We start from the raw sequence: 12,518 nt of genomic DNA, 5'->3' as shown, positions 1-12,518 counted from the left end.
AAGAAAATGAAGATCATGGCATCCGGTCCCCTCACTTCATGGGAAATAGATGGGGAAACAGTGGAAACAGTGTCAGACTTTATTTTTGGGGGCTCCAAAATCACTGTAGATGGTGACTGCAGCCATGAAATTAAAAGATGCTTACTCCTTGGAAGGAAAGTTATGTCCAACCTAGATAGCATATTCAAAAGCAGAGACATTACTTTGCCAACAAAGGTCTGTCTAGTCAAGGCTATGGTTTTTCCTGTGGTCATGTATGGATGTGAGAGTTGGACTGTGAAGAAGGCTGAGCGCCGAAGAATTGATGCTTTTGAACTGTGGTGTTGGAGAAGACTCTTGAGAGTCCCTTGGACTGCAAGGAGATCCAACCAGTCCATTCTGAAGGAGATCAGCCCTGGGATTTCTTTGGAAGGACTGATGCTAAAGCTGAAACTCCAATACCTCATGCAAAGAGTTGACTCATTGGAAAAGACTCTGATGCTGGGAGGGATTGGGGGCAGGAGGAGAAGGGGACAACAGAGGATGAGATGGCTGGATGGCATCACTGACTCGATGGACATGAGTCTGAGTGATCTCCGGGAGTTGGTGATGGACAGGGAGGCCTGGCATGCTGCGATTCATGGGGTCACAGGGGGTCGGACACGACTGAGTGACTGAACTGAACTGATAGGGCAACTGGCTTCCCAGGTAGTGCTAGTGGTAAAGAAACCACCTGCCAATGCAAGAGACATAAGAGACCCAGATTTGATCCCTGGGTCAGGAAGATCCCCTGGAGAAGCACATGGCAACCCACTCCAGTATTCTTGCCTAGAGAATCCCATTGACAGAGGAGCCTTGGTGGGCTACAGTCCATGGTGTTGGAAGAGTCAAATAAGACTGAAGTGATTTAGCAAGCATGCATATAGAAATTAATCAAGAAAAAAAATTATTTCTACTTTATAAATTATTTCTAAGTATCCTCTTCCCTGGCATCACTTTCATACCCACTTCCAGCTTTTAAACTGAAAAGAAATTAAGAAAAAAATCTCTTATTGATATGTTTAAATAATAGTTATTAGAACTGGGATACTATTTTCGGGCAAATTTATAGAGTTAGAATTTATAATAGCTGCATAGTATTTTAATGTGCTATAATACCCTGTGGACTGTAGCCTGCCAAGGTTTTCTGTCCATGTGGATTCTCCAGGAGTGGGTTGCCATGCCCTCTTTCAGAGGATCTTCCCCAACCAGGGATTAAACTCACGTCTCTTACCTCTCTTACATTGGCAAGGGGATTCTGTACCAGTAGCGCCACCTGGGAAGCTCATAATATATCAATACTTTTCTCATATATCTGGGAAGCTCATATTTCAATACTTTTCAATCCACTGAGGTCCTTTAGGTAACAAAGGTGCACATTTATATCCATCCTATACCATTGGAAGCAAAATTGTACTTACTATCTTAAATTATAGAAACTTACAACTGTCACATTCTTGGTCAAATATATAATTCATTTGCTATCAATGCCTTATTAAAACATCCTTAGATGGAAAGCTATCATCAGTTTTTATCACGTCTGGCTTTATTTTGGGATTTCCAAAGATTTAATATAGTAAAAGGGAAAGTCCATTTCCTAGTGCCCTTGATCTGTGTACATTCACTTTTGTACAGATAAGGACACCGTACATTAATGTAGCTGACCCATGTTTCCTATATGGCACCAGGCGATAAGCCAAGTAACAAAGGAACATGTTGATGGATCTCACCTGAATGCTTCATGCTAGCTCGGCTCACAGATGGGTTCCCTCTGTACCAACATCTTTCTCAGCCTTGTAGCCTTTATTCAACTGTGTTGCTACTAAGTTGCCTTTAGCTTTGTTGCTTTATCAAAATGTGTGAAATATGAGGAAAATACAAATGCAAGCAGCAGTCAGCGGAAGTGCAGTTCTCATGAACAATCGAGATACAGAAGGACATCAGGTGGTGAATCTGTAGCCTCCATAATGAGGACTCATACTGAGAACTCCCTATGCCTTAGTCACTATTCTAATCACTTCACCTGACTTAACTCATTGATTCTCACAATATGTGAGATACAAATGATGGAGGCATTATTATTCCGTGTTTTTTGCTTTTTTGGCCATATGGCATGTAGGATCTTATTTTCCCGACCAGGAATGGAACCTGGGGCCCCCGCAGTGGAAGTGCAAAGAGTCTTAACCACTGGACCACCAGGGAAGTCCCGCATTCCCTCTGTTTTTACAGATAGGAAAATCTATCCACTATCCGTAGGGAAGTAAACAGCCTGACCTAAATTGGAAAGCTGCCTTCCAGACTTTTGATAGTCAGCTCCACTCAGCTGGGATGTGCTGTGCTTAGTCGCTCAGTTGTGTACAACTATTTATGACCCCATGGACAGTAGCCCACCATGGAGATTCTCCAGGCAAGATATACTGGAGTGGGTTGCCATGCCCTCCTCCAGGGGATCTTCCCGACACAGGGATTAAACCCAGGTCTCCCGCATTGCAATGGATTCTTTATCAGCTGAGCCACCAGGGAAGCCCAGGAATACTGGCGTGGGTAGCCTATTCCTTCTCCATGGGATCGTCCAGGAATTGAACCAGGGTCTCCTGCATTGCAGGTGGATTCTTTACCAGCTGAGCTACCAGGGAAGCTGGGATGGAGAAGCTTAAATTTAAAGAACATCCACTAAATTTTGGAATTACAGCTATAAAAGACAAGACACAGTTAGGAATTTGAGACTATATTATAGCTCTCTGGAAATGGAACTCTTTCCTTGAAAAACACAAATTTGTTTTAGAATTTGATACATCTAACATGGGTGTGTATTTTCTGGAGCATGTTGTATACCGAAGTAGGAATCCCTTGTGGTGGTGTGTATGTTTTTGACGCAAGTAGAAAGATGTTAATCCCATGGGGACAGAGTATTTGTCTAACAGTTCTCCACCGCCTACAATGCTCAGCAAATGTTTGTTGTGGTGGTTAGTGAACGGGGTAGTGGTTTGGAAACCATGCCACCAACATTCGGAACACCAACATCAAGAAGCACTCTACTGGGACTTCCCTGGTGATCCAGCACCTAGGACTCCATGCTTCCACAGCAAGGGGCCAGGGTTCAATCCCTGGTCAGGGAACTAAATCTTGCACAAAGATCCTGAGTGTCCCAGCTAAGACTTGGCCCGGTCAAATAAATAAGTAAATATTTAAATTTTAAAAAAGGACAAAAAATTTTTTTTTTTTAAAGAACTATTCTACTGAAGTAAATCCCCCTGTTGATAATGGGGGAAGCAATGCATGTGTGGGGCAGGTGTATGGAAAATTTCTGTACTTTCCCCTCAATTTTTCTGTGACCCTAAAGCTGCTCTAAAAGATAGTCTATTTTTAAATTTTTTTAAGACAGTCTGTTTTTAAAAAATTAAATCCCAAGTGTTTGTAACAATATCTTGAAAAATATGTCATCTTAAACACACACACATCTATGTGTATATACAAATAATTATAAGCATACATAAACACAACTTATAAGTGCATAATAAAAGCAAAACATATGTCACATATTAAATATGTAATACATTTATTTATAGGCCTATGACAATAAAGTTGAAATAATGGTTGTTGTAAAACCTATGCTTTTTTTTTTTTGCCGGTTTCCTGAAGCTTGTGGAATCTTAGTTCCCTGACCAGGGATTGAACTCAAGCCCGTGGCAGTAAAAGAACTGAGTCCTAAACACTGGACTTTCAGGAAATTCCCTCTATGCGTTTTTTTGTTGTTGAAGAGGTGAGTGAAACTTCCCTCCTGGCTTCACTGAGAAAACTGTGTATGAATTAAAGGAGAAGGCAGTTGTGAGTGGCAAACAGCTGCATGCCCCAGAGCTGGGATATCCTCTCCTTAGAGACTGTCCCCATTCACCATCTCTTCTTGTTAATATTTATTTATTTCTGCTGGGTCTCAGTTGTAGCACACGAAATCTTTTTAGTTGCAGCATGTGGGATCTAGTTCCCTAACCAGGGATTGAACCCAGGCCCCCTACATTGGGAACGCAGAGTCTTAACCACTGAACCACCATGGAAACCCTCACCATCTCTTTTTAATAGGGCATAGCTCCAGGACACCACCCTTGTGACAGCACTTGCTTGGAATGTGATTGTACAGATACCTGGTGCAAGCAGAGCTTCCATAGGCTTCCCAGTGACCTATGGACAGGGTGGCGTGGTTTGAAGGGTTGAGCTGGTTGAGTTAGATTCTTTCTCTCCCTCCCTTTCTTTCCCTGGAACTTGAATCCAGAGACCAAGAGGGAAGTTTCCAGTCAGTTGTGGGCAGTACAGCTGAAAGATGGTTTGGGGGCCTGAGCCAGGATCATGACAAACTAGAGACACTTTGCAAGCTGAAATTATGGAAGGAGCAACCATGAGTAAGTGGGAGAAGCTAGAAGATACAGCGAAGAACATCCATCCTTGCTGAGAAGCCAGGAAAGGACAGAGAGCATATACAGCCCTACCGTCCTTGGTGTTTTCTCCTGGACTCTGGGGCATATATACCTTTTCTTATTTGGCTGCACCACAGTGTATGTAGGACCCCAGTTCCCTGAAAAGGGATTGAACCCGCACCTCCTGCCTTGGAAGCCTGGCATCTTAGCCATTGGACTGCCAAGGACGTCTGGAGCATACACACATTTAAAATATTTTTCTCACAAAACAACCTGTGTCCTTTTTTTTTTTTTTTTTCCCTCCTTGTTACTAGAGGAGACTAGATTGAAATAGCAGATAGCAGGAGAAAAAAGTCTCTGACATGGAGGGTATAAAATAAAAACTAAAAGACAGGATAACTATACAAGTACAGCAGTCCAGGGACATAAAGTATAGTGGTAAACACTGGCTCCATTCAATAGTCCCCCAAGGACCTCAGCTCAGTACAACCCTGTGTGATAATCGATATTTATAGTGATGACCTTGAGTCTTCAAGCACAGGCTGCTTCACATTCAGCATATTTTCAGAAGGCAATAAAGCATGTAGAAAAATTTTCCTTCAAGTTAAAAAAAGTTTTGGTGCTTAAACAAGGCAACGTTCATGCAGTTATGTGTCATTTTTTAGTTTGTTAAAGGCATATACTTATTTACATATGCCTTGCCTTTTCCAGCAAAGATTAAAGATGACGTAAAAGAAAACACAAATTTCAATAAGATAGCATAAGACAGTAAGGGGGAAGAAGAAAGAAAACCATGCTGTGGTCACATTGTTGATCCAGGAGATTCAGTTATCAGCAAAGCTCCCTTCTGTGGATCACCTCACTCCTTGATAGATCATGGGACATCTTAACTAGTATTACTCATCATTCAATCATTTTAAATCTGGAGTGAGGTCAGGACTTATCTTCTGAATGTAAAAATCAACTTGAAACTGGGAAAAAGAAAGAGAGGAAAATATTGGCTTGTATCAGAGAAACTATAATCATAAATTTATATAAATGTGCATTTAGTAAGCTGTCAATTTAAATGTATGTACAAGTAATTACTGTTCCTTTATTTTGGTAAAATAATTGTTATATTATAGTAAAAATTATACTAATCTGAAGTAGCATCATATTATATTATCCCACTGTTGAAATTCTCTCCTAGATCCTTTCACAAATCAATATTAACATATCAGAAGAACAAAGAATGTTCGAGTTAAACTCTCTATACAAAGGTAGTTCATATTCCCATAAAAAAGCAAGAATATTTTTAGAAAACAAACTTATGGTTACCAAAGGGGAGGAGGGGGGAAGGATGAATTAGGAGTTTGGGATGAACATATACACACACTGCTGCTGCTGCTGCTGCTAAGTCGATTCAGTCATCTCCAACTCTGTGCGATCCCATAGACAGCAGCCCACCAGGCTCTGCGGTCCCTGGGATTCTCCAGGCAAGAACACTGGAGTGGGTTGCCATTTCCTTCTCCAATGCATGAAAGTGAAAAGTGAAAGTGAAGTTACTCAGTCGTGCCCGACTCTTAGCGACCCCATGGACTGCAGCCTGGTAAGGCTCCTCCGTCCATGGGATTTTCCAGGCAAGAGTACTGGAGTGGGGTGCCATTCCCTTCTCCATACACACACTGCTATACATAAAATAAACAACAAGGACCTACTGTATAGCATAGGGAACTATATTAAACATCTTATAATGCCTATAATAGAAAAGAATCTGAAAAAGAATAGATAGATATATATGTATAACTGATTGACTTTGCTCTATACCTGAAACTAACACAATATTGTAAATCAACCATATGCCAATTAAAAAAAATAAGAACAAATAAATAAATAACCAGCAAGAATTTTTCTAGGATCCTGGTTTGGACAGGCTCCTAAGGTGATGCTAGTGGTAAACAACCTGCCTGCCAATGCTGGAGACGTAAGAGACACACATTTGATCCCTGCGGAAGTGCATGGCAACTCACTCCAGTATTCTTGCCTGGAGAATCCCATGGACAGAGGAGCCTGGTGGGCTACAGTCCATAAGGTTGCAAAGAGCTGGCCTCGACTGAATTGACTTAGTACTAACATTTTAATGTGTGCTCCCATTCATACTGGACCTACTTAAGGGGAAATTTTTTCTGATGTTCATTCCTGTTACAGAGTTGCTGCTTAGAAAGTAAAAGTTTCAGAATTAAACAAATATATATATAGATTTGATGCATGGCAGCTGAGTGATGATCTCTTGGGAAAGTTACTTCAAATTTTTACCTTAGCTTCTTAACTGCAAATGAAGTTAACAAGGTTGTATGGAAGATAAAATAAGATACTGTACAGTAAGTACTTAGCTCAGTATCTGATACCACCTGAACCTAATAAATGATGCCTGTTATGGTAGACACACTGATAACCCAGGAGATCTTGCATTGATGTGACACAAGCCTCTCTTTCATTAGTGTTTTATTAAAGAATTCTGCCCTCATTTTCCGGAGAAGGCAATGGCACCCCACTCCAGTACTCTTGCCTGGAAAATCCCATGGACAGAGGAGCCTGGTGGGCTACAGTCCATGGGATCTCGAAGAGTCAGACATGACTGAACGAGTTCACTTTGACTTTTCACTCTGATGCATTGGAGAAGGAAATGGCAACCCACTTCAGTGTTCTTGCCTGGAGAATCCCAGGGACAGAAGAGCCTGGTAGGCTGCCGTCTCTGGGGTCGCAGAGTCAGACACGACTGAAGTGACTTTGCAGCAGCAGCAGCCCTCATTTTCCCATTAACACATTTTTTCTGTGTTGTGAATGCATTCTGATGTTCTTTTATGAAACTCATTTCATTGCCCTATATTATCTTCTTCCTAATTATTTTCTAAAATACATGAGCAGTGCTTTTTCTTTCACTAATGGATTTGTCTGGGGATCTGCACTTTGTATTCATCTCAATTTTTTCCTTTTGTTCCTTTTCATTTCACCCCAGATAAAATGCAAATAATCATGCCAACTTCTGTATAAAGTCTTATCTGACTAGCTCCATCATGTGTCTAGAATGAGTTTTACAATTTTGAAAGTTTTCACTTCATTGCTACTATGATCTCAAATAAGAATAAATATCTGGTAAGATATTACTGAGTTCTCTTTTTAAAAAAAGGCATAAATGAAGAAAATTGGAAAACCTTTCATTTTAAAAAGTGAGGATTTTTTGGGAGGTGAAATTTGGCCAAAAATCTATGGTGACCACGAAAAGTCTGACATTTCATTTTAGACTGAACATCAATCTATTTTATAGTTAAGGGAATTGAAGCTCAGAGAAATTAAGATCTTACAGACAGTTGAGTGGAAAAGCCAGACTACAAATTCAACCTAGTTTGGTTCATCATTCAAACTAGGCCTTTTGGACTGAGAGGGCAATGGCACCCCACTCCAGTACTCTTGCCTGGAGAATCCCATAGATGGAGGAGCCTGGTGGGCGGCAGTCCATGGGGTCACTGAGAGTCAGATAGGACTGAACAACTTCACTTTCACTTTTCACTTTCATGCATTGGAGAAGGCAATGGCAACCCACTCCATGTTCTTGCCTGGAGAATCCCAGGGACGGGGGAGCCTGGTGGGCTGCCATCTATGGGGTCGCAGAGTCGGACATGACTGAATTGACTTAGCAGCAGCAGCAGCAGGCCTTTTGGGAATGCAAGAGGGGTGCACTTAATCATTTCATTGAGATAAAGGCATTAACCAGGGCTCCCCCAGGTAGAGGACTTCCCAGGTGGCTCAGTGGTAAAGAATTTGCCTGCTAGTGCAGAAGAAATGAGTTCGATCCCTGGGTCAAGAAGATCCCCTGGAGAAGGAAGTAGCAAGTCACTCCAGTATTCTTAGGAGAAGGCAATGGCAACCCACTCCAGTGTTCTTGCCTGGAGAATCCCAGGGATGGGGGAGCCTGGTGGGCTGCCATCTATGGGGTTGCACAGAGTTGGACACAACTGAAGCGACTTAGCAGCAGCCAGTATTCTTGCCTGGGAAATCCCATGGACAGAGGAGCCTGGTGGGCTACAGTCCTTGGGGTTGCAAAGAGTCAGACACAACTCAGAGACTAAACAGCTCCCAGGTAAACCAGGATGTCACCCCAGCCAAAACTGACAAAGAATCTTCCCAAGATGAGGATGGAGCAGCCAAGGGCTTAAAGGGATTCTTCATGAAATTATAGGCTCTTCCACATCATTACACTCTGTATTCCATGCTCAGACTGTGAATTAGTGGATTCTGCTTTGCTAACCCAAGTGAACTTTTGTGCTTTTAGTAACAGTCTCAGTTCTAATCCCTATACCTTAAGAAAAACACAATGATAGAGACAAAGATCCAGAGAGGGATAACTAATATGGTCAGGAGCTGTGGGTCCTAATGGTTGGCAGTCATGGCATCTTTGAGGATTTGATGAAAGCTATTAATTCTCCTTGAAGAAAAAGGCGCACATAGTCAGCCCCTTGGAGGACTTGGCATGCATTCAGACGGCCAAGGACTGTCTGATCTCACTCAGGGATCGAGGTCTGAATCCAGAACCTAGAATGCACGATGTAGATGAAGGGAAAAGGGAACCAAAATTTGTTGACCATCTTTGTGCACATTTCATTCCAGACTTACATCAATTTATTTTATAGTTAAGGGAATGGAAGCTCAGAGAAATTAAGATCTTATAGACAGTTGAGTAGAAAAGCCAGACTACAGATTCAAGTTTATGTGCATGAAATCTCATATTCTAAGTACTGCCTAGACATAAGCATTAATCTATATATTTATATTTAAATCTGGACAGAATTATATTACATAATCATGAAAAATGAACACAAGCAGATGTCTTCATCGAAGTTGTACCTACTAGAGCTGGGAATTCTTCTTGACACTGGAAAGAGACTATTAGGGCAAATAAAAGTAAGCACCTAAAAAAAAAATCTCAGGGATTTTTCTGGCAGTGCAGTGGTTAAGACTTCGCCTTTCAATGCAGGGGGTGCAGGTTCGATCCCTGGTTAGAGAGCTAAGATACTACATGACTTCCAGTCAAAACATAATAAGAAGCAATATTGTAACAAATTCAATAAGAACTTTAAAAATGGTCTACATAAAAAAACACTTATATGCTAATACAACTGAAAAACAGTTTCAAGGTAGTTTTAGATAAATCCAAGACTGATAAGTTGGTGATGGATTCCTAACAAGCTCAAATTTCCCTTTTGGTAACCTCTGTTCACTAATGTTTTTTTTTTTGCCACTCCACTTTGGGATCTTAGTTCCCGGACTAGGGATTGAACCTGGGCCTGCAATGAAAGCAGTGAGTCTTACCCACTGGACTGCCAGGGAATTCTCTATTCATTAGTTTTTTTTTTTTTTTTTAAGGCTTTTAGAATGACTTTATTTAAATATTATATGCAAACAATACATAAAGAGTAATACATGGATTGGTTGTATGAAAAGAAGGACTATTCATAGAAAATGAAAAATAAAATTTAACAAATATTCAAGTTGAAGTGAAATAGTTCATGTTTGGAATAAAGGCTTTAGTGTTCTTTTTCTCTTTGAATTACTATACCTTATTTATTAGATTTTAAGATACTTGCTCATATTTTGAAGCTGACATGCCCCTGAGACATGGATTTACCTAAGAATAATGAATCATATCTGAATATACTTAGCCAATGATCATGCCTGTACGGACCTAGTACATAACGAGTGCTTAACAGATGCCTCATGGGTTTCCTGTCCAGTCTGTGCTACAGAATGCTTCCAGATCAATTATCTAACCTATAGCTTCAAATATGGTAGTTCCTTGTGGAAAACTACTTTTACTTATTATATTTGTATCCTTCCTGTAATTATTTATTGTTTTAAAATTTATCTTTTGTCTCCCTCCTTCTAAAATTGTAAGCTTGATGAAGTCAGAGACCACTATATTCATAGTGGCCATGATTAGGTCATTCAATTACATCTATTTGCCTTCCTGTGTAGATGAGGACAAGAATTTGGTCAACATGATCTTTCAATTTTTAAGACAGAGATATAATTCACATACTATAAGGTTCACCCTTTTAAAATGCACAATTCAGTGGTTTGTATTGTAGTATATTCACAAAGTTGTGCAACCATCACCACCATCTCCAGAATATTTTCACCAATAAGGAAACACACAACTACTAGCAATTATTCCCACACACAACTGAGCGACTTTCACTTCACTTCACCTCTCTCCCCAGTCCCTGGAAATCAATGTTATCAATTTCTGCCTCTATGGATTTTCTAATTTCATATAAATGGAATCATATAATATGGCATCTTTTTTCCTGGATTCTTTCACTTAATATTATCAAGGTTCATGTTGTAGCACGTTGTTAGCACTTCCTTTTTAATAGCTGAATAATATTCTATTCTGTGGATATACTACATTTTGTTTACCCGTTCCAGACAAGAGGATTTTTAACATCCCTTCCTACTGGAGGATCCTTTATTCAAGTGAAGGGTTACCACCAAAGTTCATAAAGGAAATCACAATTAATCATTATGCTTGGTAGTTTTTCTGTGCCCAGAAGTTTTCAAATCTTACCTACCACAGATCCAGAGAGGACTATCTTGTTATGACCCAGCATGTTTACTTCCTGAACCCTGAAAACAACATCAGCTTCTCTAATTTATTTCAGGATTCTGCTTTTTCCCCACCCCAATCGTCTCCTCACTGCCCACCTGATTTCTTGATTGTAAGGCAAACTCTCATCAGCAGATCTGTGCTGCCTGAGATTGGGTGGGCGTTCTTCCCACGCCTCTCCCCTGTCCTTGGGCTTAGTGCGCGTGCAATTTCTTCCCCATCAAAAACGCCCCTTCCTCTCTTCCCCCTTAAAAAGCCTTCCTTTGTTTTCCAAGGAAATTCAGGTGAAAGAAAGGGTGGGGGAAACGATATTTTTGACTTTCCTCACAATCCAGACGTTGGAAAGAAAAAGGATTTCCTTTGGGCTGCTGCCATGACTCTGATCTTTTATGCTGATAAAATATTTCCTTCTTCTTAAACAAAAAAAAAGCTATGGGAAAAAAAAATACACTTCAGCTACACTTACTCTAACTTTAGCGTTTAAAAAAAAAGTTTTCCAGTTTACTTCTCTTTCACAGAGTGGTTTTCTTCTTACCAGTTCAGGGATTGCAAGAGGGAGCGAGCCAGGTCAGCAGCGCTTTTTGGAGGCTGGCGTGGAGGAGGACTACAGGATCCAGAGGTCTTTGGAAACTCCAACAGCTCCAAGCTTGTTGGCTACTACGGTTTCCCTGAGGAGTGACGCTGTGAAAACAAACCCTGATTGGTCAGGCCAGAGCTGAATTCTCCATTTATGGACAGATTGCCCTGCCCGAGCCGAGGCTCAGCCAGAGGAGTACGGAGTAAGTGGCCGAAGAAAGAGGAGCAAGGCAGGGCAGCTCGTGGGACGCGCGGAGAGCATTGCACTCACCTAGGCGGGGCGGCGAGCGCCGGGTTTGGGTGGACCCTGGTCCTCCGCAGTATGCGTCCCGCCTGCTAAGCAGCCTCCTGCTCGCCTTCACCTACCGCCGCCGATCCCGCCTGGATGGAGTCCCTCCAGGGTTCCCATTGGTTCTTGTGAGTGCTTGGGTTGTCGAGAGCCTGTTTTTGGCGAAGGGAACCAACTTTTGAAGTTCGCCCAGGACTGCGTTCCAGCCCCAGCTCCCCGGCAGCCGGACACGGCAGAGGCGCGACCGCGGCGCGAGTCACCATGGTGAGTTGGCCGCGCGGCGTCCCGGGACGCCGGACCCGGGGATGGGGCGGGAAGCCCGGGCGCGGGGCACCCACCTTGGGCGCGCTGCCGAGGCCGGGAGTGGAGAAGGTGGACGCCGGAGTCGGCACGTCGCGAGTCCTGATTTCCTGCCGCTTTTCCTCCACCCGGGCTGGGGGAGAGGGAGTGGGGGGCCAAGGAAAACTTTCTTTCAAGTCGCTTTCGGCGTCGCCAAACTTTTCGAGGCTGGTTGGCTATGGCTGCCAGCTGTCGGAAGCTGGGGAGATCCGCGTTCAGGGGCACGGCCCCCAGGGAGGGG

The 12,518-nt window shown here is 42.2% G+C and overlaps 1 protein-coding gene across 1 annotated transcript in view; it reads left to right on the top strand.

The window, feature by feature from the left end:
* The first annotated feature begins 11,908 nt into the window (after nucleotides 1–11,908).
* The window catches only part of MYO1E (myosin IE), a 221,232-nt gene continuing 220,622 nt past the window's right edge, over nucleotides 11,909–12,518 (top strand). Inside the window, exon 1 of the mRNA XM_010836828.1 lies at nucleotides 11,909–12,202. Coding sequence (XP_010835130.1) covers nucleotides 12,200–12,202 — 3 coding nt within the window. The 5' untranslated portion in view covers nucleotides 11,909–12,199. The remainder of the gene's footprint in view (nucleotides 12,203–12,518) is intronic.

Source organism: Bison bison, unplaced genomic scaffold, assembly GCF_000754665.1.
Source record: "Bison bison bison isolate TAMUID 2011002044 unplaced genomic scaffold, Bison_UMD1.0 scf7180017864066, whole genome shotgun sequence".
NCBI classification, from domain to species: Eukaryota; Metazoa; Chordata; class Mammalia; order Artiodactyla; family Bovidae; genus Bison; species Bison bison.
Note: the sequence above shows the minus strand (reverse complement) of the source record. Positions and strands in the feature narration are given on the sequence as shown.